At 58.3% G+C, this 25,087-nt stretch overlaps 11 protein-coding genes and 1 non-coding gene across 12 annotated transcripts; 6 read left to right on the forward strand and 6 right to left on the reverse strand.

Moving 5' to 3' along the window:
• Positions 1 to 59: 59 nt before the first annotated feature.
• MVES1_003057 (uncharacterized protein) lies at positions 60 to 1,932 on the forward strand (the record flags this gene model as incomplete). Its single annotated transcript, XM_056207874.1, has 2 exons — positions 60 to 1,884; positions 1,907 to 1,932. 2 exons carry the CDS (start codon positions 60 to 62, stop codon positions 1,930 to 1,932), a joined length of 1,851 nt encoding a protein of 616 aa, XP_056063849.1.
• Positions 1,933 to 1,990: 58 nt separating this feature from the next.
• UTP18 (U3 snoRNP protein) lies at positions 1,991 to 3,646 on the reverse strand (the record flags this gene model as incomplete). The annotated part of the gene is made up of 1 exon (XM_056207875.1): positions 1,991 to 3,646. One exon carries the CDS (start codon positions 3,644 to 3,646, stop codon positions 1,991 to 1,993), a length of 1,656 nt encoding a protein of 551 aa, XP_056063850.1.
• Positions 3,647 to 3,722: 76 nt separating this feature from the next.
• HEM3 (hydroxymethylbilane synthase) lies at positions 3,723 to 5,327 on the forward strand (the record flags this gene model as incomplete). Its single annotated transcript, XM_056207876.1, has 1 exon — positions 3,723 to 5,327. One exon carries the CDS (start codon positions 3,723 to 3,725, stop codon positions 5,325 to 5,327), a length of 1,605 nt encoding a protein of 534 aa, XP_056063851.1.
• A 24-nt stretch (positions 5,328 to 5,351) lies between these two features.
• MVES1_003060 (non-specific serine/threonine protein kinase) lies at positions 5,352 to 12,437 on the reverse strand (the record flags this gene model as incomplete). Its single annotated transcript, XM_056207877.1, has 1 exon — positions 5,352 to 12,437. One exon carries the CDS (start codon positions 12,435 to 12,437, stop codon positions 5,352 to 5,354), a length of 7,086 nt encoding a protein of 2,361 aa, XP_056063852.1.
• Positions 12,438 to 12,487: 50 nt separating this feature from the next.
• MVES1_003061 (uncharacterized protein) lies at positions 12,488 to 13,653 on the reverse strand (the record flags this gene model as incomplete). The annotated part of the gene is made up of 2 exons (XM_056207878.1): positions 12,488 to 13,573; positions 13,600 to 13,653. 2 exons carry the CDS (start codon positions 13,651 to 13,653, stop codon positions 12,488 to 12,490), a joined length of 1,140 nt encoding a protein of 379 aa, XP_056063853.1.
• A 102-nt stretch (positions 13,654 to 13,755) lies between these two features.
• On the forward strand, positions 13,756 to 16,683 carry DIP2 (beta transducin; the record flags this gene model as incomplete). Its single annotated transcript, XM_056207879.1, has 1 exon — positions 13,756 to 16,683. The coding sequence occupies one exon, from the start codon at positions 13,756 to 13,758 to the stop codon at positions 16,681 to 16,683; it is 2,928 nt and encodes a 975-aa protein (XP_056063854.1).
• A 298-nt stretch (positions 16,684 to 16,981) lies between these two features.
• MVES1_003063 (uncharacterized protein) lies at positions 16,982 to 17,915 on the reverse strand (the record flags this gene model as incomplete). Its single annotated transcript, XM_056207880.1, has 4 exons — positions 16,982 to 17,452; positions 17,481 to 17,588; positions 17,781 to 17,804; positions 17,865 to 17,915. The coding sequence occupies 4 exons, from the start codon at positions 17,913 to 17,915 to the stop codon at positions 16,982 to 16,984; spliced, it is 654 nt and encodes a 217-aa protein (XP_056063855.1).
• Positions 17,916 to 18,252: 337 nt separating this feature from the next.
• Positions 18,253 to 18,876, reverse strand: MVES1_003064 (uncharacterized protein; the record flags this gene model as incomplete). Its single annotated transcript, XM_056207881.1, has 1 exon — positions 18,253 to 18,876. The coding sequence occupies one exon, from the start codon at positions 18,874 to 18,876 to the stop codon at positions 18,253 to 18,255; it is 624 nt and encodes a 207-aa protein (XP_056063856.1).
• A 158-nt stretch (positions 18,877 to 19,034) lies between these two features.
• MVES1_003065 (uncharacterized protein) lies at positions 19,035 to 20,383 on the reverse strand (the record flags this gene model as incomplete). Its single annotated transcript, XM_056207882.1, has 2 exons — positions 19,035 to 19,648; positions 19,699 to 20,383. The coding sequence occupies 2 exons, from the start codon at positions 20,381 to 20,383 to the stop codon at positions 19,035 to 19,037; spliced, it is 1,299 nt and encodes a 432-aa protein (XP_056063857.1).
• Positions 20,384 to 20,610: 227 nt separating this feature from the next.
• On the forward strand, positions 20,611 to 22,791 carry GYP5 (GTPase-activating protein; the record flags this gene model as incomplete). The annotated part of the gene is made up of 1 exon (XM_056207883.1): positions 20,611 to 22,791. One exon carries the CDS (start codon positions 20,611 to 20,613, stop codon positions 22,789 to 22,791), a length of 2,181 nt encoding a protein of 726 aa, XP_056063858.1.
• Positions 22,792 to 22,896: 105 nt separating this feature from the next.
• On the forward strand, positions 22,897 to 24,891 carry OSH3 (Oxysterol-binding protein 3; the record flags this gene model as incomplete). Its single annotated transcript, XM_056207884.1, has 1 exon — positions 22,897 to 24,891. One exon carries the CDS (start codon positions 22,897 to 22,899, stop codon positions 24,889 to 24,891), a length of 1,995 nt encoding a protein of 664 aa, XP_056063859.1.
• Positions 24,892 to 24,977: 86 nt separating this feature from the next.
• Positions 24,978 to 25,071, forward strand: MVES1_003068. The gene has a single exon. It is a non-coding gene; the product is annotated as a tRNA-Arg (tRNA).
• Positions 25,072 to 25,087: the final 16 nt, after the last annotated feature.

Consider the following 25,087-nt stretch of genomic DNA (forward strand, 5'->3'; position numbering starts at 1 on the left):
AAAAGTGCCGTAAAAAAGGGGCCTCCACACGCCGTTGTCTGTGCGCCTTGTCCGTTGCGATGAAGCGATTGGGTGCTGTGCTCGCCGCGTTGCTTGGTGCGCATGCGGCCAGTGCACAGTGCTGTCCAGACGCACGCCTCTCACATTCAGGCTTGTACGTCAATCTTCCGCAGGCATCAACACTTGTATTGTACCTGAATTCGACCGAGCTTGCGTTTGACAACGCGCGCGTTTCCTTTGCGGGCTACGCGAACCGGACGGCGCAAGAGATTCGCGCGTGTGCGGAAAGCACATCAATGTACACGGCGATTGAAGCGTGCGAGTTTGTGGATACACAGCGCGATGCCGAACCCATGTACGAGTACCGTGTCTCGTCGTCCGCACGGCTAGTCGAGCATGGGATTCCTATCACACAATTTGCACCGCTCGCCAACGCACCGCTGGGATGGATGTTGGCCGAGTCAGAAGAAACAGTGCTGCGTAGTGTGCGCATCACACTCAAGACACACACGAGAAAAGGCGCGCCGTACGAGTGCCACTGGTGGCTCGCGCACCTTTTTGTGCCGTCACATGCTCGTGCACGATGGCCTATCGCTCCAAGCGATGCGTATACGCGCGATAATCGTGCCGTGCTAGGAATGGTGCAGAACGAGTGGGATGGCAAGGAGCCGGTCCGGATCAGTGGACTCATGCAGGACCCCTTTTTACCGCACAGCCGCAAAGAAGCGTTTTCGCAAGAAAGTGCGTGGTCGACGTCGTTGACGATGCGTCTACGTACAGACGGGAGCCCTGTACAGATCCGAGCTCCTGTACGCGGCACAATTGTATGGAGCCGGGCGTACACACGCCGCAGGCTACCATTTCACGGAGGATGGAACGACGAGCAGGATTGGTGCATTGTGGTTCGCGATGCGCTTGGTTTTATGGTGACCTTGTTTGGTTTTGATGTACAGGCACCGCATGCCCAGGAAGGGGATATGGTTGACGTAGGCGACGTGCTTGGCACCGCTCCCACTGGCTCCCTTTCCCACACCCCGCCCAACACACAACCGCCCGCCGATCCGCCCAAAGATGCAGCGCACGAAGGGTTTCTTCCATACCCCTACCGCTACCGCGGTCTCCAGCTTCGTGTGAGCCGCACAGCGCGTGAGAGTGCGTGTGTGCAGGCTGTGGAGCCTGGCAACGCTTGCTTCCATCCCGACGCACAGCACGCAATCTACTACAATCCCCAGCTCTTCCTCTCGCTCGGCACGTACCGCTCCAGCATACCCCCGTTCTCGGAGCCCGCGCGCATTCTTTTTTCTCCTTTCGTGTCCGCGGTGCTGACCGAGGAGCCTGTCGCGGTGCCAGTACACAGTGTATCGTACATCACCCAACTGCACGGCCCCGTCGAGCTCTTTGCCGCGTTCCAAAGCTTTCAGGAGACGCCCGGCCACGCCTCGGATGCGATGGATCCCATCTCGCTGTATGCTTTAGATTGGGCCGTCGTGCCTGTTGATGCAGGATCGCCTTGCGACGCGCCCGAGACGACGTACTGGCGCAGGGCGTTTGAGCACAGCAAACTTCCAAACGCGTGGAGCCACCCGATCGGTGCACTGAACGGTACGGAAACGCTCTTGTCGCACTACGTCCCAGCCCTTGCGCTGCGCACCAAACTGAGCCCCCTTTTTCGCTCGCACATGGCGACACAGTACGACGAAAAGGGCAGGTCGGCATTGTATGCCGTAACTCGCACACGACTCGGCGAGCCATCGCGTGGCGGCGTGTGGAATACGACGCAGGAGGAGCCCGGCATGTACTACGTTGCAGTCCGTGCGTACGATACGTGGGGCAATGCGGAATGCATTGCGTCCTACGTCCGCATTGCGAGCCAAGCGCCGCTGCGTACTTGGCGCCGCATGTACAGACACCTGTTCGCCTACCTCCGCCTAGATCCTTTCCAAGTCCCTGCATTGCTTGTCGACTGGCTACGGCGGCACATTGTGCATACCTATAGATAGGGCCGCATGGCATACAATAGTACTCGCCCGCGGCTATTGCCAAGCGCCAAGTACTGGCTCTGTGCGGCAAAGCTCAATGCCGTGACGTGCCCCAAAGGTGTGCCCGCTGTGGGCCAATTGGAATACGTGTGCAGCGTCGGGACATGCACCATGCGCAGCGCATCCTTCTTGTTCCTGCTTGCGATAGCCAGCAATTGTGCATCGTGGCTGTAGCACATGCTGGTCACTGCAGTGGTCAAATTGCCGAGCGATCGTGCCGCACTGAGCTGCACATCTTCGGTGACGGAGGCAGTCGCTGGCGTCGCGGCGAGCGTGTCCAATGCGGCGCTCCCTGTCCCTTTCTCGGTATCGCCGCCGTACACGTTGACGACGCCCGATGCGGAGCCAATTGCCCAGTGCGTTCCCACAGCGGCGCTTGGAGAAATTTCGAGTCCTTTTGCGCCAAAAAGGCTCGGGTCATAGGCCGTGACGGGGCACGCTCGACTGCGGATATCCCAGATATGTACACGTCCTTCACTCGACAGCGTCAGCAGCCGCTCCTCTGCATTGGGGTCCCATGCCATGCCGGCCAGCGGCGCATTCATACGCAGCTCGCCAATCCGCTGCCCGCCCGTTTGGCCCGTAGCACCTGCACCCCAATCCAGCAAATGGACCTGGCCGCGGCGCCCGCCGATGGCGACGAGCTTCGAGGCGGAGCCAGGGGCGAAACAAATAAAGCTCAGGTCACGCTCCGCGCCGGCATCGGCCTCGGTTGCAGCGGCGCTCGATACAATCTTGCCGGCGCCGCGCCAGGGACTCGAGCGGGTCGTTTTGCCGGTGCGGATATCGTACGCATACAAGTAGGGACGCGGCCCGGCAATGACCACAGACGTGCCGGCAGGGTTAAATAGCGCAGTCTTGATCGGCATATCCGGGACATGCAGCGTCTCCAGCAGCGGATTGTCTTTGCCATTGACCTGAAAAAGGCGCGTGCGACGGTCTCTGGAAGCAGTGAGCAGGACATGCGTGCGTGGGCTGGGATGGAATTGTACATGCTCAATAGCTGCTGGCTCGACTGAGCGCCCCAGTGCCTCGTTTGCGTCGCGCAAACGCTCTACTTCGAGGCGCGAGGAGTGCACATGCGCGCGAGAAGAATGCGTACCGACCAGGCCCGTACTGCTGCTCAGCAAATCGCGCAAGAGCGGCGCGTTCCATGCGCCCGTGTCTTGTGTGCGATCCTGCCGGCCAACCATGGCCCATGCTGGGCGGGGATGCAGGCGCTCAAACTGTTTCCGCAGCCTTGTTTGGTACTCTGCGCCGGAAACGACGCGCTCGTCGGGGCCCGCACGAAGTTTGCGCAATCGTTTTGTGCCGCGCGCACTGCCGTCGGGCGCGCGCGCATCACGGCCAACAAGCGGAACAGAGATCCGCTCGTCGTCCTCATCGACCCATACAAAGGATTTTATCGCGGGTTGTGCACTGCGCGCCTGTGCAGGCGCTGCGGTGTCGAGCGTAAAAAGCTGGGTATCCTCGACGTGCTCCAAGTCCTCGTCGCCCTCCTCATCCATCACGTTTGCGGTATCGTGCGACCATTTCCCGAAGAGCCGCTGCGAGAGTTGATGTTCTTCCGCATCTTGCGCGGTGTCCACACCAGCAGCGGTGGTCATGCTGCAGAAATTGCGGCGGGTGCGCCGTACTTTTTGACATCACGTGCAGAACGCTGCGTTGCCTTGTTTCCAGAGCATGGAGCAATCTGCACCGGCGGAGCGTGCTCCCTGCCCTGTGCCGCATGCCCACGATCAGCCACTTCCACCCGGGCACCCTTCCGTGCCAGATGCTGTACCGTCGTCGTTGCAGCCGCCGCCTGCGCCACAATGCATCTTCTTCCGGCAGCCAGACGATGGGCCCACAGACGGCGCCGATAGCCCTGCAGTGTCGCAGACGCTTGGCCCTGCACAGGCGCTGGGCGATGCGAATTCTGTTGACTCAGATGTGGATGTGGACCATCTGGTGGTGTTGTCGAGCCGGTCCAGTGCGCTTGCAGTGTGCCAAGCCGAGCAAGTGCACAAAGTCCTCGATGCTCACTACGGCAAAAACGCGCCGGCATTTATGGATAACGTGCCTGCGCACTTGAAAACTCATATTGCTGCGGTCCGCACGTTTCTGCAGAACGTGATGGGCGTTCCCGATGAGCAGTTGCGTCCGTTTGTCTTTCAAGCGCGCACGATGGCCACCACGGGCGATGTGAACCTTCGCTCGCCGCTGTACGTGATCGGCGGCGAAGGGTGTGCGATATGGACCAAAGAGCTGGAAGTAGTGCTGGAGAACCATGGCGTGGACGTGATCATCCACAGTCTTAAAGATGTGCCGACGACGCTGCCAAAAGGCATGGAATTGGCCGCGATCTTGGAGCGCGAAGATCCGCGCGACGCCTTGGTCGTCAAGTCTAGCCTGCCGTACACATCGCTGGACGAAATGCCGTCCGGCTCTGTGATTGGGACGTCGTCTGTGCGCCGCGTCGCGCTTTTGCGGCGCGCATTTCCGCACCTCTTGTTTAGCGACGTACGTGGAAACATTTACACACGCTTAGCGAAACTCGACGCGCCAGACGGTCCATACACTGCATTGGTTCTTGCCGCTGCAGGCCTGAAGCGCATGGACCTCTCCAGTCGCATTACTGCGTACCTGACCGCGCCGGTAATGCTCCACGCCGTGGGCCAAGGTGCGCTTGGCGTCGAAGTGCGTACGCCGACCGGGACGGGGACCAGAGACGCACATATCAAAGCGCTTATTGCGAGTGTCGGCGACTGGCGCACAACGTGGAGATGCGCTGCTGAGCGTGCGTTGCTGCACCGCATCGAAGGCGGCTGCTCCGTTCCCCTCGGTGTCACGACCACGTTTGCGGACCATCGCGAGGTGGAAGGCTTGTGCAAGGAGCCGGCGGCAACGTCTTGTGCGCTGCCATTGCAAGACCCTGCCAGTGCACCGTCCGCCGCCCTCGCTCGCTGCCCGCCCGAAACGGGATGCGAGCTCACGCTGCGCGCTGTGATTGTATCGCTCGATGGAAAGCGGAGCTGCGAGTATGTGGACACGAAACGATGCCACAGCGTCCATGACGCCGAGCAGCTTGGGATACAAGTTGCAGACGACCTCGAGCAGCGCCAAGGCGCGCGCCTCATTCTCGACGAAGTAGAAAAGCACCGCCAACTTGCCCAAGTTGCCGATGAAAAGCGCCGTGCCGCCGACAAGGCGGCGCGCAAGCAAGCGTGCAACGGCGCAATGCCCCCCGAGATAGACCGCCGCTTTGTCCCGCGCGATGACGGCGAGGCCAAAGCGTGGGAAGTATAATGATAATCACATATACAATGCTACCTACAAGTACGGCGCCCATCCAATGTACATTTGGCCCAGGTTTTGGTTGCTCGTTGCGTCGCAAATCAGCATGTGCACCAAATTCTTGGTTGTGTGCCGCACTTCGTCGGAAATGCCTGGGCGCCGGAGCTTGCCGTCGAGCTTGTCCGAGACGGACGCAAGTGCTTTGCGCGCGCCCAGCGATGCACTGTGCTTCTCGCCGAGCTTGTGCCGCGCGCGCCGCTCCGTGACGAGCCATTCGCCAAGCGGATCGTGGACCATGGCCTGCAACACACTCATAAGCGACTCTTTATTTGCGCGCAGAATGTGCATGGTGACTTCTGCCGTGCGCCGAAATGCGCCTTCGACGCCCGTGACGCCGAGTGCGTCGACCATGTTTTGCGTGAGGCGAAACGGCACGCGTTCGGGAATCTCAAACGTGGAGCCTTTGTCAAACAGGCAGTTTAGGTCCACATGGACGGTGTCGCCAGAGCCTGCGTCAAAAAGAATATTGTCCCCGTGCCGGTCGCCGAGGCCCAGGACGAATCCAACGATGGACATGACCGCTGCGGTGCGGGCATACGCGGAGCGCGCACGGAACCATGCGCCTGGCTCGGGGAACGTTTCGAGGAACCAAGCGTGAAACACGGGCGGATAGCGCGTCAAGATGCGCTCCTCAAAGATGCTTGCCGTGTGCTTTGGGTTCATGCGCGCCTCGTCCATAATGCCCTTTAGATCCGCCGTGTACAGCGGCGTATCCAGCACTGCATAGTGCTTCGCAAGAATGGTGCGGTAGGCCACTGTATTCGGCACCCACTCGATCAAGCCGCACTCCTCGTTGAGGATGAGCACAGCGTAAGTGCGGATGTAAAGCCGGCGCCTACGCGATTCCGACGAGCTCTGCAAGAGCTTGTTGATCATCGAGTCAAACTCAATGAGCCGTGCATCTTTGCGCAGATCGTCGCGCGGCTTGCACAGAAAAGGGTAGCGCATTCCATTGCTCGCATGCACCACAATCTTACGTGGCTTTTGGAGCGAGTGCATGATCTCGATGGTATCGTCGAATCCTTCTATGGTGGGCGGATCGGCGGGAAAAGGATGGTGGTGCTGATCCACGGTATTGGTCGGCGGCAGCGTCACATTCACCGACGACTGCAGCGGCAAAATCAGCGGCGTGTTTTGCACGGTGGGCAACAGTGCGCCAAATTGGCGCTGCATGCTCAGCGTCGTCTCTTTTCCCACATGGTACTCACACAGATTGAGCAGCTCCGTGGAAAGCTGCTCAAACGCGCGAATAATCCCAAGCACGTCCCTGTACGCACGCTCGGGCACGCCCGAAACGCGCTCGACAATCCGCTCGTAGCGCTGCTTCCGTTGCTTGTCCTTGGCATGCGAGCCCGCAATCAGCGCCCACATACTCTGCTGGGGATAGGACACGAGCACGGCCACAATAATCTCGAGCAATACCTGCCAAACCGCCTCGTTCTTGTGCACAATGCGCGCGACGAGCTGGGGAAATACGGCAAACCACTGGTAGCGCGCCAAGTGGCGCACGGATTTGCGCATCATGTCGTTGATCTTGTCGAACTGCAGCTGCGTCTGGCGCGCGTCTTCTTCCGTGCGCGGCGCAGGCTCCGCGCTCTGCTCCACGAGCTCGTTGCCCGCGTCGAGCCAAATGGTGAGCATGCGTGGGAGCGTGCGGTACAGGTATTTGGTCCCGTTCTGTGCGGATTTCATGTAAAATCGGCACACGCTGAGCTGGAGGAGCATCTGGTTGCCCACAGGGCCGCCGCTCGGCGAGTCGTAAAAGTGGCCGAGGTTGTACCAGATTTTTTCCGAGTCGGGGTCCAAGCTGGTGCACGTCTTGTACTGCTGGATAATGTCGTTTTGCTGGAAGCGCGCCGTGTCTTCCACAAGCCGTGCGCGGAGCAGGTGCGCTTTGGCAAGCGTGCGCCGGTCTGCGGCGCTCGCATCGGTGCCGCCCTCGCCAACGAGCTTGTCGCGCGCAGCAAGCGAGTGCCCAAGTTCCTGCAGCGCGGCCTGCACTTGGTCGCTCTGTGCGAGCAGCTTGGCTTTTTGTACAAATGCGTACGGCGCGCCGCATTGCAGAGCTTGCAGCACGGCACTGTACGCAGTCTGTGCATGCTTTGCGCGCCTTGCCGTCTTGGCGGTGAGTACCCACGCCTGGCCAATCTGTGCACGGCTCGCCGCACAGGCTTGCAGCGCAGAGCGCCGTAGGCTTAGCACAGGTTCGCGCGTGCGGAAGGAAGGGAGGGTCGCAGAGAAGCGCGCTTCGAGGGATTTTTCCAGCGCGATGCGCGAGGCATCGTGCTGGGATGCATGGAATACCATCTCGAGCTCGTGCAGCATTTGCAGCTGCGTCATGGCGTCGTATCCGTGCGTATAGGAAACACTGCCGGGGCCAAGCAGTGGCTGCCCAAGCTGCATCCGCGCATCGTGCACTGCGAGCGAGAAAGCAGCAGGGCTGTTTTCGCGCATGGCGAGCAGTGCGCGCGCCATGGCGAGCTCTGGCACCTGGTGCGACTGGTGCACAAGCGAGCGAACCGCCTCCCAATCGGCAAGAATGCATGCGCCTTCGATTTGGAAAGAAGCAAACTGCGGCTGCCAGTCGGGATGGACACTGAGGAGGCCGCGAATATGCGTGCGGAGCGTATCGTAGTGGCCGAGACTGCGGAGGCAGCGCAAAAGGCCCAAGTGCAAATGCGCGTCGTCGGGGCGCTGCTGCAGCTCGACTTCCCAACAGCTCTGCGCATCGGTCCAGCGCCCCGTGCTTTCGTGCTCGCGGATTTGGTGCTCCAGCGATGGGGCAAAGACGCACGTAGAGATACCTTCCATGCCATCGGGGTCGTCCAAGTTGGCGTAGATCTCGTGCACAGTCTCCAAGTAGCGCTGCTGCTGCGGCGTCGTATCCGGAAGCTGCCGAAGATCGCGGATCCTGTATTCAAAATTCAAAAGACTGCGTGTGTAGGCGTGGCATTGCAGCGACGCTTGGGCCATGCGCTCCTGCGAGATGTTGTCCATGACGGACTGCACGTCGGCAAGCGCCTCTTTCCAGTGGCCACGCCGACTGCTGCGCGAATGCATGAGCCGCACACGACGCATCCAATGCCCGACGTGGTCCATCACATGAAACATGGTCTGTGTGGTGAGCCGGCGCCGTTCGGGCGCATAGCCCACCGATGGGTGCACTTGGTCGGTCAAGACACAGTTGATCTCGTCGAGCACCGCGCGCCGCTGCTCGAGCGTGCCGGAAATAAGCGTGTGCAGGACGAGGTGTGGAAGCAGATCGTGCGCAATGGTTACGTCATTGTCGCGCACGACCGAGCGAAAGATGGAAAAAACAGCCATGGCGCCCTGGTCGTGCAAGCCGAGAATCAGCTGCAAGACCCACGCTTGGATCCAGTCGCGGAAGCTGTTCGAGTGGCGGTATATGGGCGAGGGCCTGCGGCGCTGGTCGGTGCACTGCACGACATACTTGCTGTTGAGAAGCGGCATGAGTGTGGGAAGCATGGCTTCTGGAAGCGCTTCCCAGCGCTGCATCACACGCTCAGGCACGCCTTTGGCGGAGGTGTCGAGGAGGGCGGGCGTGAAGCCACAAATCTTGAGCAGCTCTTGGATTGTGTACGCAAGCGCGGCTTGGTGCTTTGTATCGCTCGTCGCACGGAACGCCGGCACAACGAGATCCACGAGCAAGCGCGTCGCAAAACTCACCGTTTCGTGCGCGTCCTCAAAGTTGCTGAGGAGCACAAAAAAGGGCTCGTCGGTCGACAGCTCAAAGCGGTCGGGGTCGACGGCGCCAAGAATGCCGAGACACTCGAGGCACAGCGCTTGCACGTCCGGCGCGGGCGACTCGGTACGGCCTGCTACGGCAAGCAATACATGCACGCATTGCCCAATCAGGGGATGAAACACGTTGCCCGAGGTCCACGTCTCGATGCACGCGCGGCGCTCGCGCAAAAAGACGGAGAGCTCGCGCAAGCTCTGCACGCACACCGCGGCGTTGTCGTGCGCGACGCGTTCCAAAATGTGGCGCAAATGATCGTCGTCTACCCATACGCGGCGTGCGGAGCGCAAATGGCGCGCAATATCGGGAATGTCGTGCTCGATGGCGTCGAGGCTGGGCACGTCGTCGATAAAAGCGTGCAGCGCTTCGCCATTGTCCACAATCGTGTAGCGCAAAATCGCTTGTGCCTTTTCTTTTTCGTCTGCCGCGAGGCGCGGCCAGATGGCGAGGAAAGCAGCGGCGGTCTGGCCAACAAACGGCCCCACGTCTTGGTAGCGCAGTGCCTCGAAGAAATCCAGCCAGCTCTCGAGCGTCGGCAGCGCAAGCTCCGGCTCGGTCAGCGTGCTGTGCAGGCACGCCATGACCTGCGGTGCGACACGCGCGGCAACAGCACCAATCAGCTTTACCAGCTCGCCAACACTGCGCGCAGTCACGACGCGCTGCGCCATGGAAATCTTGCCGTGCACCGAACCAAGCTCCTCGTTGATCCACGTGAGGATCGCAAGCACTTCATCGCGCAGAAACTCGGCGAGGTCTGCGTCTTTCCAGCGACTGGGCGGCGCGGTGACGACGCTGCGCGCGTACTCAAGACCCGCGCGTGCCTGCGCTTTGCACGCTGCGTCGCCGAGTCGTGCAACAAGGTACCCAAGCACCTCGTGCAGGCGGCTCCGCAGCAAGTTTGCGATCGTGACGCTGCGCGAGCCAAGCAGGCTGAGCAGCGTCTCCAGCGCTGCGTCGCGCACCGCCTCGGGCTGCATGAAAAAGTGCTTGAAAATGTCCGAGGTTTGGTTCAGGCAGAGGGCAGGGATCGATTGGCCGACGGCGTTTGCAATCGCACGCAGCGGCTGCATCGCTTCTTGGCCCGCGACGATGCGCTGGACAAGGTGCGGAAGTGTGTGCTTCAGTGTGGTTTGCAGGAATGTCTGCTGGCTCATGTTGAGCAGGCGCGCTACTTCGGCGATTCCGTGCGGCGCAGCGTGCATTGCGTCCACGGCAATGCGGCTGACGGGGCCGAGGTGCTGATTTAGAAGCTGAAAGGTGGTGCATCGCCGCCGCGCCGCAAGCTGGATCGTCTCGGTGTACGCGAGCGAGCGCAGGTAGATGTGGGCGAGGTACAGTGCATGAACGAGGGCAGCGGCCACAGGCGCAAACGCCTCATCGCACTGGACGCGGCCGAGGCGCGCCACGGTAAGAATGCACGTCTCTTGGATACGCACGTCACTGTGTGCGCTCGGTGTAGCTACAGCCACAATGGCGTGCAGCTGCGCGGCCCAGTCAAGCGTGCGCATCGTGCGCGGGAGCGCGGCGTAGCGAGAAAGCAGCATGTGCAGCGCGCGCCCGGCAGCAAGACGCACCGCGCGTGTTTTGTGCACAATCCAGGGGGCGAGAATAGAAAGGAAAAGGGGTATATCGCCGTGGGCATACGCGTGGGCCGACGCGTGGGCCGCTTCGTCGGTGAGCACCGCGATGCGCGCCAGGATTTGGCTTGCGGCAGGGCTGGGTGGATCGCTTATGCACGCTTCGAGCGCGTGTACAAGTGCGTCATCGCGCTGCGGCGAGTGGATCGTGGTGTGGTGCTGCACGGCGTCCTGTTCGAGCGGCGCCTCAATCCGCCGCCGTTTCGGCGCACGACCTTTTCCGTTCAGTGCATGCTGCAGTGCACCGCAGTCTTCAGCGGAGGCCCATGGCGCGTGGAATGCAGCGAGCCGCACAGCCTCTTCTTCGCGCAGCCCATCGCCCGTGCAAAGGACAAGGCAGAGCAGGGCAAGACAGCAGCGCTGGAATATGTGCCCCAGCCGCGCTACATCCCTGTCTTCGCGCAGCACATTTGCAATGAGGCACGGGCGCAGCATGCCCACATCAGCGACAATGCTCGTCATCTCCGCATACATATCCTCGGTGCCATGCAAGCAGAGCAGGCGCAAGGTATCGCCGAGGCGCTCGCATGCCAGCGTATATGCCGCTGCATACGGACCCGCGCCGAGCTCCGCATCCAAGAACGCATCGTCGACGGGGTGGAAAAGGAGAGCAAAGCTAGTGATGCAAAGGCGCAGAATATGAAAGAATGCGACAGATTGCAGAATAGGCAGTGCGGCGACGCACGCATCGTAGCGCAGCAGTGCGAGGTACGGCGTCGCGACGTGTGACATGCTAAACACAGCGACGCCCGGCATCAGGCCACGCTCCCAGTGTGCGATCAAAACTCGCGCGCCAAGCTCGACAAGGTCCTGGAGTGCAGACGGAAAGACAACCGCAAGCTCCGCAGCGACACGGACGTGGAGAAAAAGCATGCACTGCGCCGCTGCACGCACGATCGGGCTCCATGAAATGCGCAGTGTAGCTGTGTCGTGCTCCGACCATACATACGTAGATGCATGCACGCACGGCGCATTCGACGCGCCCACAGCGTACGCTTCGGGCGTCCCTGCTGTGCCGCACAGCACCAAAGCGCCGTGCTCTGGCTCAAGGAGCTCGTGGGGAACGGCTATTGACGACAGCGGCAGGGCATGCGCGCCTGCGAGCACCCGCGACGCGGAGCGCAGTGCATCGTAGAGCAAAAACCTCGCGTGGCGCGATTGGTGCGGCGACTCGAGCAAAAGGTGCAGTGCGGTGCCGAGCAATTGCATTGTCGCGCCGACTGCGTCGGCAGCAGTGTGGGTGAGCGACTCGGAATAGCGCTGTGCATCCGGCACAAGCGAGTTGGCTGTGCTGACGTGCGCCTGCAGCACGGCAAGTGCGGCGATCACGCGGGGGATCAAGTACAGGTCCAGGGTGGTGTAGCAAACGCCCGCACGCCCGTGCGGCACAGGCGCCGGCAGGGTATCAAGTGCGCGCGGTGCCGCTACAAGCGCAGTGCACAGGATATGTACCACATCGAGGTACGAGAACGTGTTTGCTGGGCTCAAGTGCGCTTTGAGCGCCTTGGCATCGGCGATGTGCGCAAGCGGCGCAATGTACGCGCGTACAAGTCGGCGCGCCGCACACTGCGTCGCATACTCACGCGCCTCGCCCGCAAGCTGGTCCCCAAGGATCCCAGACTCGCGCAACCACGCAGGCACGTCCTGCTCATTCACCTCGCGCATAGCACATGGCAACGACGTTGGTTCGACGGATGGTTATGTAAGCCTATGGGCTACGCGCGCTTGCGGCGAAAACTTTCCTGGGTGGGTGCGTGGCCCTTGCACTGCCTGATGAGCTGCGCATACAAGGGGTCCGCGGGATTGCGGTCAAAGAATCGGAGCTGGTGCGGGTTGTTTTCCGCCTCGCGCTGCTTGCGCAGGTTGCGCTGCTCGTTCTCGATGCGGGACTTGTCCTTGCTGGCGAGTTCGTAGTTCTTGGTACGGATCCCGTGGGCGACATGCTGCCACACCTTGCGGCTTTCGCATGCATCCTGCTCCTCGAGTGGCTTGACAGCGATTTCCTCGCGCGGCACCACGCCGGCGTTCCAGAAGATGCTGCCGGGAGGAAGCACGGCGCTCTTCTTGACCGTACTCACGTCCGACCAATCGCCTGCAGCCTCGAGGATCGTCTGGCCGGTCTTGTCGTTGTTGACAACTGCGTTGAAGGTATGTGCCTTGCCGGTAAAGTAGCCTTTGCCGCTGTAGTTGATCGTGGCCAAGAAGCCCGTGCTGGACTGTATGTAGGAGGAGTCGATAATCTCAATGTAGGGCGAGCCGTACCAAAGGCCATCAATCGTGAGCGTGGGAAGAGTGATTAGATAGCGCTCCTCGCCTTCGGGGCGGCGCAACGTAAGCATTGCATGCCCCACCTGCACGACATTGATCGAACGGCCGTTGAACGAGGTCTTTTGGCCGCTGTGCCCTTCGACCGTGACGCCGGCCGCATCATTGTTCAGGCAGTACGCAGTGATGGGCGGATGGTGCGACACTTGCTCGGACACCAACGTGGTCTCCCCGCGGCCAGACTTGTCCGGCCACGCGCCAAGGAACACTTCGCCAAGAATCGGGTTCAATGGTTTTTTCTCGGAACCCATGCTCGTGTTGCGCGCTGTGTATTGCCCTTTTAGCGTCGCGATGAACCAGCGCACAACGGCAATCATACGCTGCTCGGGAGAACCACCCTGCTGGATCTCCTTCCAGAGCTCGGGATTCTCGCCCCAGTACGAGGGATACTCGGTCAGCGAGACGGGCGACAGGATAAAGGACGGCGCAGTCATCTTGCTCAGGTCGCCAGAAAAACTCGCAATCGATTTGAGGAACTGGCGTTAGTCTGGCCACCACATACAGTCATCCATCCTCCACGCTGCTCGCTCGGGACGGCCTCCATTTTGTCCGTCATGTCGGTAGCGAGTAGACGCTCGCCCCGCAAGCACGGAACCCTATGCTGACTAACTATTTGTAAGAATACCTTTTTTTCGGTGCGCCGCGTTTGCTGCTCAGCATGGTGCGTTCGTACGAGCGGCACGAGCCGACGCTGGCGTTTGGCCTAGTCAGCTCCAATGCTGCTAACTGTGTGTTGGGTGAGGATGGAAGGTCTGCGTATGTTCCGGCGCTTGAGGACGTGCTTGTGTGGGATATGAAGCTGGGCCAGCAGCGCGGCGCGTGGCACGAAATTGGCTCTCGCGTTGCAGTAACGGCCATTGCTCGTGCGCCGCACCCCAATGCGTCGCGCTTTGCGGTGGGGTACGCGGATGGATCGATTCGTCTTTGGGATGCAGAGACGGGTGCGGCGCTGCTCACGTTTAACGGGCACCAACGCGCCGTCACAGCGCTCGCATTCGACCGAGCGGGCCTGCAATTGGCGAGTGGAAGCTTGGATACGTCGGTGATTGTCTGGGATACGGTTGCAGAAACGGGCCTGTTTCGCTTAAAGAGCCATCATGGCGCAATCACCGCGCTCGCATTCTTGAACGACACCGAGCACGTCGCGCCCGCCACGTACCTTGTTTCGACTGCAAAAGACGGGCTCATGAAGCTCTGGGATCTGCGCCTTCAGCACAACATCCAGACTGTGGTGTCTGGAGAAGAGCAGCTTTTCAGCGTTGCTGTATCGCAGGCGCACGAGCCCATGGACGGCGTCGAAGGCGGCGCACTGGTCGTCACAGGCGGCACAAACGGAGCGCTGCGCGTGTGGGAAGCGTCGGGTGCTGCACTGCGCGAAGGGCTTCGTGTCAAGGATGCTGTAGATGCGCACATGCCGCAGTTTATCACGCCGCATGGCACGCTTGAAATGCCTGGGGCCCACCGAGTCCAGCAGCTGGCCTTTAGCGCCTCGACAAACGACACATTCCTCGCCGCGTCGAGCGGCGATAGGAGCGTGCAAGTATTTCGTGTACGTACTCTGGACGAGGCACGCAAGAAACAGCAGCGCAGGACAAGGCGCGCCATGGAAAAGGCAGAGCGCACCGGCGGAGCGCCTGTTGAAGTCGCCTTGACATGGTCGCTTCGGTTCGAGCCCTACGTACTAATTCGGCCTTCGATCGGGCGCGTGCGAAGCTTTTCCTTCCCTACGGGCGCCGCGCCAGGGTCTGGCGATGCATTCGGGCCGATGCCGCTTCTGTGTGCACTCACCACCAACAGCGCTGAAATTCACACCGTACCGGCCATCCCACGGACCAAGCAAGAGAAGAAACAGCTCGAGTCGCAGATTGCGAATGCACTAGAACTTCCAGGACACCGTGCCGATGTCCGTGCGGTCGCGCTTTCCTACGACGATAGTCTCTTGGCATCCGTGTGTGGGAGCGGCCAGCTCAAGATCTGGAACGCACGTACGGGGCGCTGTATTCGCACCCTTCCTGTCTCTGCCTACGCATTGAGTGTGGCGTGGCTGCCAGGCGACCGCTACGTGCTGGTGGGGTGCAAAGACGGCTCTTTGCACAGCTTTGACATACCTGCCGGCATGCCGGTCGAGACGATCGAAGCGCACCAAGGGCCGATTTGGAGCTGCATTGTACACCCCAACGGCCAAAGTGCAGTGACATGCAGCGCAGACAAAGACGTCAAGTTCTGGGAGTTTGAAATGGCACAGCCAGAGGAGGCGAGTGCGCCACAGCTATCCCTTGTGCATGTGCGCACGCTCAAAGTCGCCGACGACGTGCTTTGCGCGCGTTTTTCTCCGGATGGACGCTTGCTAGCCATTTCACTCCTGGACAATACAGTCAAGGTATTTTATGCAGACACGCTCAAATTCTTCTTGAGCCTCTACGGACACAAACTCCCTGTCCTCTCGCTGGACATTTCGGGCGATGGAAAACTCTGTGTGACTTGCTCTGCGGACAAGAATGTGAAAATTTGGGGGCTCGATTTTGGCGACTGCCACCGCAGTATTTTCGCGCACGACGAGAGTATTATGGGCGTTGCATTCGAGCATGGCGAGCAAGGCGGTGGCTTGATGGGCGGGCGCGAAGGCGCGAGTCATCGATTTTGGACAGTGGCCAAAGACGGCCTTGTAAAGTATTGGGATGCGGATCGCTTTGTCGGCATCCAGACGCTCGAGGGCCACCACGGCGAGATTTGGGCGCTGGCGACCAGTCACAATGGCCGATTTCTCGCCACAGCGGGCTCCGATCGCAGTATCCGCGTGTGGGAAAAGACGGACGAGCCATTGTTTTTGGAGGAAGAGCGCGAAAAAGAGCTGGAGAAGTTGTACGAAAGCGCCGCGCCGCAGTCCGACGAGCTTGCCATTGGAGCACTCGCGGAAGGCGCAGAAGACGAGCAGCCCAAGGGTGCAGAAGCAACCGCCGTGTCCAAGGCATCCACCGAATCGCTCATGGCCGGCGAGCGTTTGCTCGAGGCGCTCGCCATCGCCGACGAGGACGTGCAAAAGCGAGCCGCGGCAACACGCGCGGGACAAGCCGAGAGTGTCGTGTCTATCAACCCCGTCATTCAAGCCGTGTTTGGTGAGAACAGTATGGAAGAGGTCGATGCGTACAAGTACGTGCTCAAGGTTGTCGAAAGGATTCCCGCGACACACGTGGAAGATGCACTCCTCGTACTTCCATTCGACCGCGTCATCACTCTGCTCACGTTCCTTGACGTGTGGGTTACCAAGGAATGGAATGTGTCGCTTGCCGCGCGCATCCTCTTCTTTCTGCTGCGCACGCACCACACACAAATTGTGTCGCACCGTGTGATGCGCACAACATTGATGCGCTTGCGCACACATTTGCGTGATGTGCTTGCAAAACAAAAAACCATGCTGGGATTCAATCTTGCAGCGATGCGATACCTCAAGCAGCAGCAACTCGAGCGACGCACGACCGAGCTGCTGGAGCGGCCCGATACCAACCTGGAAGACATAGACGAGCAGACGATCCGTGCGCAGATCGAGAGCAAGGCGCAGCGCAAGCGCAAGTTACAGGTCCGGTAGCATAGTAGGCTATAAAACTTACAAGGCACATGTAGGTGCTTCTGATGTTGGCTCGTCTGGCTGTGTATAGCTTGCGGAGAAGCGCGCAATGCCAATGTATCCATTGCAAATAGCCCAAACGTCGGTGCCTTGAGGAAGCGGCTCGTCCGGAGGAGGACGCATGGCCGCGGAGAGATTCGGTCGAAAATCTAGGTACGAGCCCTGGCCCGTCGCTATTGCGTCGCCTTGGCTCGCAACGCCAAGCGGCACAACGACGTCCTGCTCCTCTTCCTTCTTAAAGGGCAGCTTGTATATCTAGTCATGAGTCGTGCTGCATACGCACCTTGTTCAACTGACTCGGCCATACGCGAGTCCAGACGACGGTGGGATCCAAAAGTGTCTCTGCGAGGGGTACATTGATCGAGTAGGCCGAGACGCAAACGTCCTTGGACCATGCATCCCACAGCTGCTTGATGATTTGAGTGCAGTAAAAGGTCGCAATCCTCGCTATTTCTGCCGACCTTGACGCAGAGAGCGGCGCTCCCGACGCCGAATGTGCTGGCGTCGGTGGATCTTTTTGAAAGTGGCCGTAGCTCATGGCGATGCCACGAACGCCGCTGGTGGCGCCCGCAAGCGCCGCGCCGAGCGTGCCTGAAGAGAGAGAAAACGCATTGCCAGTGTTTCGCCCATAGTTCGGGCCGGAGAGGACAAGCGAGATGGGCGCGGCATTGGGCATGTCCAGTATTTCCGCGCTCGTAAAAAGGCCGATATTTGTGCACGTCGACGGAGTCTGCAATAAGCGTGGACAGCACACGTACCCCGTCTACCAAAATCCACTCGCCAATCTCACCGCGCTCCTTGTGAATGGGGCGACGAGTATCGCTCCAGCACTTATCCGTGTCTGGATGCGTGCCTCTGAAATTGTCCTTGATGGGGTAGTAGCTCAGGGTTAGCAGTCTCGATTACATACTACCAGTAGCGCACATGGGGACTAGCTACCGAGTAACTTGTGCCGCACCTATCTGTCAGTTCGTATCTTGCCATCGTACCAAGACTTTTCTGCGCGTTAGCATATCCATCGAGTGATACGTACGAGTGCAGGGCAACACTGCACGGACCGACCAGCCTTGCTCTATAAGCATCTGGTACAACTCCAGGATGTAGGGGGATGTCTTTGCATTAGTGTTTTTCCGAGTACATACAGAAGACGGCGGGCCATCATCGTTTGTCAGTAGCACTTCTGGCCGGGCCATGCTGGAGAGACACTATTTACCTTGTGTCATGAACACGCACAAGCCGCGTATGCCACGTGGTTGGCGGGAACGGATGACAATCAAGGCGTTGCAGCATACGAGGTAGGCGCAGCAATGGGCTACTGTGGAAGTGCTACGTAGTACACAGGAGCAGGATCATTCAGGAACTTGGTCACATTTTAGAGTACGGATGATAAAACGACCAGGCGGTACTATGGGTACAGAGGGTATGCAATCCATTCACAAATTGCAATCGAGCAGAAGAATCCTGCTACAAGCACCTCCATGGCCAACATCCCACACATGCAAAGACCACTTTTGTGAATAGCCCAAGCACTTATGCGTGCTTAGACTTGGCGTTACGGAGACGACGGCTGTAAAATTCCAGCTCCGAACCCTCAAGAATGTACCCATCAGCGCGGCCAGACTGGCCTGGACGGCTAGAGATGACAGCGTAGAGACGACCAGCACCAAACTGCTGCTCGACGACAGGGTCGATCTTGGAATCCTTGCGGCGCTCAGTAAGTTTGCGCTCGACGTGGTTGCTCTTCTTCTCCTCCTCAGTCGTCTGCGTGGCACCAGGGACACGGCGGCGAGTGACAGGGGTGCCGTAGTGCTTCTCATACGCAAGACGGAAAGGCGTAGCGTCAATCTGGATCACGGCGCCCTTTACCAAGGTGTTGGTACGGACAAGCTCGTTGTTAGACGCATTGTAAACGACACCGAGAATACGGGTCTTAGCCGTCAGGTTCTCAGAGCCCCACGCAAAGTTGCCGCTCTCGAGACGGAGCGCACGCGGCTTGATGTTACCGCCGCGCACACGCACATCGTGAATACGCTTCGCGCCGATACGCGTGTTGGCCGGCTGGCGACCAAGCTCAAACTTTCTCTTCTTGCGGTAGTAAGCGTGGCGCGCACCGGTGGCCGATCTCTTGTGACGAGAGTCACGAGTAATACCCATTGTGAGCCGGTGTTCGTGGGTAGGACAGAGAGGGCTTGCCGAAGACGGCTTCCTTCACTGCGCAGTCTGCTCACGTGTGTTCACGTGATAAACTAAGAAAATACACGTGTCAAATCAATATCCACGTGGCGATGTAGCATAGGTGCACGGCTTGGTAGCTACATACACGCAATACTAGAAAACAGCGGCAAATCCATGCCTTCTTCCTTGTCCAGGGAAGCGTGGAGATAGACGTCCATGTCCACATAGTCGTGAGGGGAAAATAGTGTCTCGTCCTTAACATAGTCTGACGGCACACTAGGCTCGTCAGTATCAATGTGAGAGAAAGGTGTCGTAATGGAGGCATTGTCAGACTGCCACGAAAAAGAGTCCGTGTCCGTCGAGGGCGCAAAAGAGGAAATGAGAAGATCCAAGTCCTGCTCCGGTGCGTCGCAGGTCACTATTGCGCTGCCACAACCTGCTGTCGCAGCATGTGTCTCCGAAAGACTTTGTGCAAGCGAGAAGAGGGAATCTTTAGCCGCAACCGAAGCACCGGTGGATCCGATGCTTGGAACGGGCTGCTGCAATGTTGCATGAAGTCCTCCAAAGGCGTTGAATGGGTCTGCTTGTGTAAAGGCTGCGGACACAGAGGGTCGTTCGATGTTGGCAAGGTGACCTTGGTCAAGGCTGGGAATGGTTGCAATGCTGCTGCCATTGGCTGTTGCTTCTGCTCCACGTCCAATGATGCTGACCTCGCGGCTCGGTTCATGATCAATGATGATGTCCGCACCCGCTGCAGGGCCAGGAATTGCGACGAAGCAGAAGACTGCGCTCGCGCGTTACCGGTCACCTCCGCTGCCGGGAGGCAAGTGCGTTTCATTGACTGAACTCCAAGCTGCGATTCCAGCAATCCGACGTTTAGCGCTACAGCGGGCGCTGCTCTTGCTTGCTCCTCGCCAGACAAGGTCCCAACCTGCTGTACATCGTCAAACTCCTCTGTACTCGTATCCTTTTCATTCACAAACCCGTTCAAACCAGTTGACTGGATCTGATGCATATGCCCCTGTGCCTTTACCGTGTTTATCAGTAGACTCTCAAGCTGCAACACTCTTGCGCTGAGTTCCCCAATTTGAGACTGCATCGCCTCGCCTTTGCGCACGAGCTGTTGCTCACGGGTACGCATGGCCTCATTTTCCGCTTGACATGCAAACAACGCTTCCTCCATTTGTTCAATCTGCGCCTTCTTTTTCTCGCGCGATAATTGCGCAGAATGACGGTTACGCTGTTGTCGCGCAAGAAGCCGCAATTTTTTCTCCTCATCAGATGTTCGATGTGTCTTGCGCGGTGGAGCAGCAATAGCTTCTTCGCGCATCGTGCGCTTCAGCGACGGCTGCGGCGGTGGCGATGATGACGACGACGACGACGATAAGGAGGTTCGAGACGTGGAGGGAGATGTGTCGCCCTCTGCCTCAGCTGTGGCACGCATCAGCAGCGATGGATCAATAGCCAAAGTTTGCGTTTGTTTCATGGTAAACACCATGCGTTCTAGAAACACAAAAGCCAAGCCTACCCCACTGTGCGGGCCCCAACCGGGAAATATATAGGCAAGGATTCACCAAGTGGCAATCGGTGACGTGGAAGGCAGAATTGCATTTCACGTGGCGTCCACGTGTAGCAACCCCACATTGTCGTGACTAAAACGCTGTGCATGCATCGGGCATCAGTCTTGGACGTGCCTTCTACACCAGTGCACCAATGGCGCGCGGCAATGCGAAACTGGATGGTGCGAAAGGGGATGCTTCTTCGGAGAGCTCGCTTGCAAAAAATACCGCATCGAAGCTTGTCATCGCCGAGGACGATGAGTCTGAGACAATGACGACGGCAGAGACAGAAGGGGAAGGCGACGACTACACGGAGTATACGGACGAGACGGAGACTGATAGCAAGAGTGCAAGTGAAGTGACAAGCTCTGGTGAGGAGGAGGAGGAGGAGGAAGATGAGGAGACGGAAAACGAGAGCGTTGTCACCTCTTCGTCCATGACGGATGCAACGGAAGATGATGAAGAGGACGACGAAGACGAAGATGCAGACGCAGACGCAGACGAAGACGAGGACGAGGAGGAAGACGAAGAAGACGATCAAGAATCTGACGCTTCCAGTGTACATACAACGACAACAGAGCGTGGCACCAACAAATTGGGTCTGACCCTGGAAAAAGAGCTGTCGTCCGCTGCCATTCGGGAAAATCGCCGCAGGGACCATGTTGTACAACAAGACGCACCGACTGATTTGGAGGCTGCCAAAACCCTTGTCGCGTCCTCCAATCGACACGATCCTCTTAGTCCATCGGTCGGTGCAGAATCCATGATTGACCCCCAAGTCATCATCCAAAATCCATTTGGCGAAGGCGAGCCAGACAAGCCGCCTGTACTGCCAAAACGCCCTCCCTCCCCAAGACTCACTCATTTGGGCGCCAAGTTTGCCGCTGCGAATGAAAAGGCCGAGCGAATTAACGACTCCGAGTATGACTCCATACTTGCGCGCATGGTCGCACAAAATCGCAAGCTGAACAAAGACCCACGCGCGATGCGGCGCAGTGCGCTTGGCATCGGCAAGCTCCGTTTGAGCTTTGAACGTCTGCAGCAGCAGCAAAGGAAACAAGTGTACAGTGGGCAAGAGTCGGAAGGACTTGGCACTAGCAGCGAGGAGTTCGGTGTAGGGACCGCGCTGAGCAAAGATGCGGTGCGCGACACGGAGAATGATGAGGAAGTCGACTGGGAGTTTTGGGGCGGACTCATTAACGACTATAATACGATTTTGACAACGAGTCCAGTCGAGCTGAGTAAGGCGATCTACTCTGGCGTTCCTTCGGTCCTGCGCGGCATGATGTGGCAGCTGCTGAGCAGCAGTAAGGATGAGGAGCTTGAGGCACAGTATGCCAAGTACCTAGCGCTTCCCTGTGCACATGAGCGTGCAATCCGCCGCGACCTATATCGCACCTTTCCCGGCCAAGAGTATTTCCAAGACGCGCATGGGATCGGCCAGGAGCACTTGTTCAATGTTGTCAAAGCCTATTCCCTTTTCGACCCCGAGTGCGGTTACTGCCAGGGCATGCAATTTATTGTAGGCCCGCTCCTGATGAACATGCCCGACGAGGCTGCGTTCAGCACGCTGGTGCGGCTCATGCAAAACTATGATCTGCGCGGCCACTTTATCCCCAACATGCCTGCGCTCCAACTGCGCCTATACCAATTTGACAGGCTCGTCGAAGATACGCTGCCGTTGTTGCACATGCACTTTGTGCGTCGGGGAGTGAAGAGCAGCATGTATGCGAGCCAATGGTTTATGACACTGTTTTCCTATCGCTTCCCCCTCGAGGTTGTGTACCGTATTTTGGACTCCATCTTTGCCGAGGGCATTGACGCGGTGTTCCGCTTTGCGATCGCCCTCCTGCACAAGAGCGAGGCCGAACTCATCAAGTTGGACTTTGAGGACTGCCTCAACTTTTTGAAGCTGCATCTCATCGAGCAATACACGGATACGCCCGCTGCGAGCAAACCGCACGTTCGCGTCAGCGAACTGATGCACGACGCGTTCCAAGTAAAGATTGTGCCCCACACGCTAGACTCGTATGCAAATGAATTTTACGAACAGTCACGCGCGCTCAACGAACATAAAGTCGAGATGGAGGCGCTGCGCTTGGTCAATCGAAATCTGCGTCTCAAAGTACACGCGCTGGAAGAACAACTTCACCAAGTAAACGACGAGCATGTCGCGCTTGTCAAGCGCGTCGTGATGTCGAAGCTATCACAGGAGGATATGGCGGAAGAGCTGGTGCGCTACAAAGTCATGTATGCCGAAGCAGTGCTGCAGAGCGAGGTGCAGTCCGAGCGCTCGCGCTCCTCCTCCTTTTCCGCAGAGGCGTCGTTGTCGTAATCATCGTATTTCATTGGTTTGTAGCTCGCTTGTGACATTTAGTCAGCAAAAACGCGGGGCCGGTGGGGCCTTTCCTCTCCCACAGCTCTCTCTCTCCCAACGAAAATGAACGAACCGAGCAAGGCAAAGCTGCTGCACTCCGGTTGGGTTTTAAAGAAGAAGAAGAAGAAGATTCAGGGCTATGCCAGGCGCTGGCTAGTTCTTTACAAAGATGGAACGCTTGCATATGCTGCCGAGCCTGACCGCCCTTTTCGCGGTGCTATTGACGTTCCTCACGCGAGTGTTAGCTCGGACAAAAGGCACGGCACAGTCCATGTCGATAGCGGATCGAATGTGTTCCATTTGAAAATGCTGAATGACGCCGATTTTGAGACGTGGCGCTCAAAATTACGCACTTTCTTACATCCGTGGTCAGCGGCGGAGCAATCGCCGATGGATTTCAAGTCGGCGATGCAGTGCCTGGAACGCTCTGACGACCTGCTGCGTTCTAGCTCCGACACTCTTTCTGGCGTGCAATCGATGTCACCGTCTCCGCAAATAGCCGGTGTGATTACTGCTCTGAAACAGATCCAGGGTGAACACAGTGTGATCCATCATACGTTGCAAAGGCAGATCCGCTCTGGCGACTCGTCTGTCTCGCGGTCTGGAACGCCCATGTCTGGGCTTGCTTTTGGAGGTGGTACTGTTTCCGCCGCGGGTCTCGCAGTTGCCTCGGCATCTACCCCCGAGGATGCCGACTTTTTCGACGCCAACGACAACGGCGACTTTGACTTTGACTACGACGGCGTCGAGTACCAAATTGAAGAGGACCATGGGCATGGTGTGCGTGGTGCTATCGAAGACGAAGACGAAGACGATGATGACGAGAGCGATAACGAAGAGGACGAGATCGTCAATACTGCCAAGAATGTGACCTATCGCCGCGAGCTTCCTTCGCCCATTGTCGGCGAAGAGGTATCGCTGTTCTCCATGCTCAAGAAGAACGTCGGTAAGGACCTTTCTACGATATCTTTCCCTGTGTCGTTCAACTGTCCCCTCTCGCTCTTGCAAGCTGCCGCAGAAGAGTACGAGTACGCTCCTGAGCTTTTGGAGCTTGCCGCGCAGGCCGACAATGGCACAGACAGGATCTTGCAGGTCGGTGCCTGGGCGATCAGTGGTTATGCCTCGACGGCCCATCGCTCGAGCCGCAAGCCGTTCAATCCTTTGCTTGGCGAGACGTACGAATGCGTCCGTGCAGATCGACGCCTTCATTTCGTTGCTGAAAAGGTCGTGCACCGTCCGCCGATCGTTGCGAGCTACGCTTTTGGCAAAGGCTGGAAGGTGTCTGCGTCTGGAACGGTGAAGAACAAGTTCTGGGGGAAATCGCTCGAACTAATTGCCGAGGGTACAACGGTCGTTGAGCTGGATACCGGTGATGTATACACCATTTCCAAACCAAGCTCGTTTATGCGCAACCTTCTCGCGGGGAATAAGTACTTAGAGCATGTGGGTGAGATGGTCATTACCAATGTGAAGACGAATGAGCGTCTCGCTGTCCAGTTCAAGGAGAGCAGCATGTTTGGTGGCGCCGCTTCGCGCAACCACATTACTGGCATTGTTTACGATGCTAACGGAACCGAGACGGCGACGCTAAAGGGCAAGTGGGACGAACAAGTGGCTCAACAAATTGATAAGGATCACCTCAAGGTGCTCTGGGAGGCTGCAAACATGCCTCCTAACCCAGCGGTCTACTATGGATTCACTTACTTTGCCATGTCCCTGAACCAAATCACTGACGATATTAAGGACGCGATACCTCCAACAGACTCGCGTCTGCGTCCGGATCAGCGTGCTATGGAAGATGGCGACATTGACGCAGCAGAGTCGCTGAAGCAAACACTCGAGGACAGGCAGCGTGAAAGACGAAAGGCTATGGAAGATGCTGGTGAGACCTACCGGCCGCAATGGTTCCATCTCGGTCCGCAGGAGGCCACCGCGCCAGAATGGGTGTACGGGACCATGGGCGAATCCGATTATTTCCAGAAGCGCAAAAATGTCATCCACAACCATGCCAAATGGTCAGTGGGCAATGCGACGATTTTTGAACTGCCTAAACCATAGCGTCTAATAAATGGTTTGTTTCGCGCAACAAAGCCTACGCGTCCAAGGGTTTTTATAGCGAAGCATATAAATCGTTTGTAACTCTTGGCCGGTTAGCACAATTGGTAGTGTGTCTGACTACGAAAGTTTGAAAGAACTGAGATCATCAGGAGGTTGCGGGTTCGAGCCCCGTGCTGGTCACTTTTTTTACATTTGT

The sequence above is a fragment of the Malassezia vespertilionis genome, chromosome 6 (genome assembly GCF_029542925.1).
Source record: "Malassezia vespertilionis chromosome 6, complete sequence".
Lineage (NCBI taxonomy): Eukaryota > Fungi > Basidiomycota > Malasseziomycetes > Malasseziales > Malasseziaceae > Malassezia > Malassezia vespertilionis.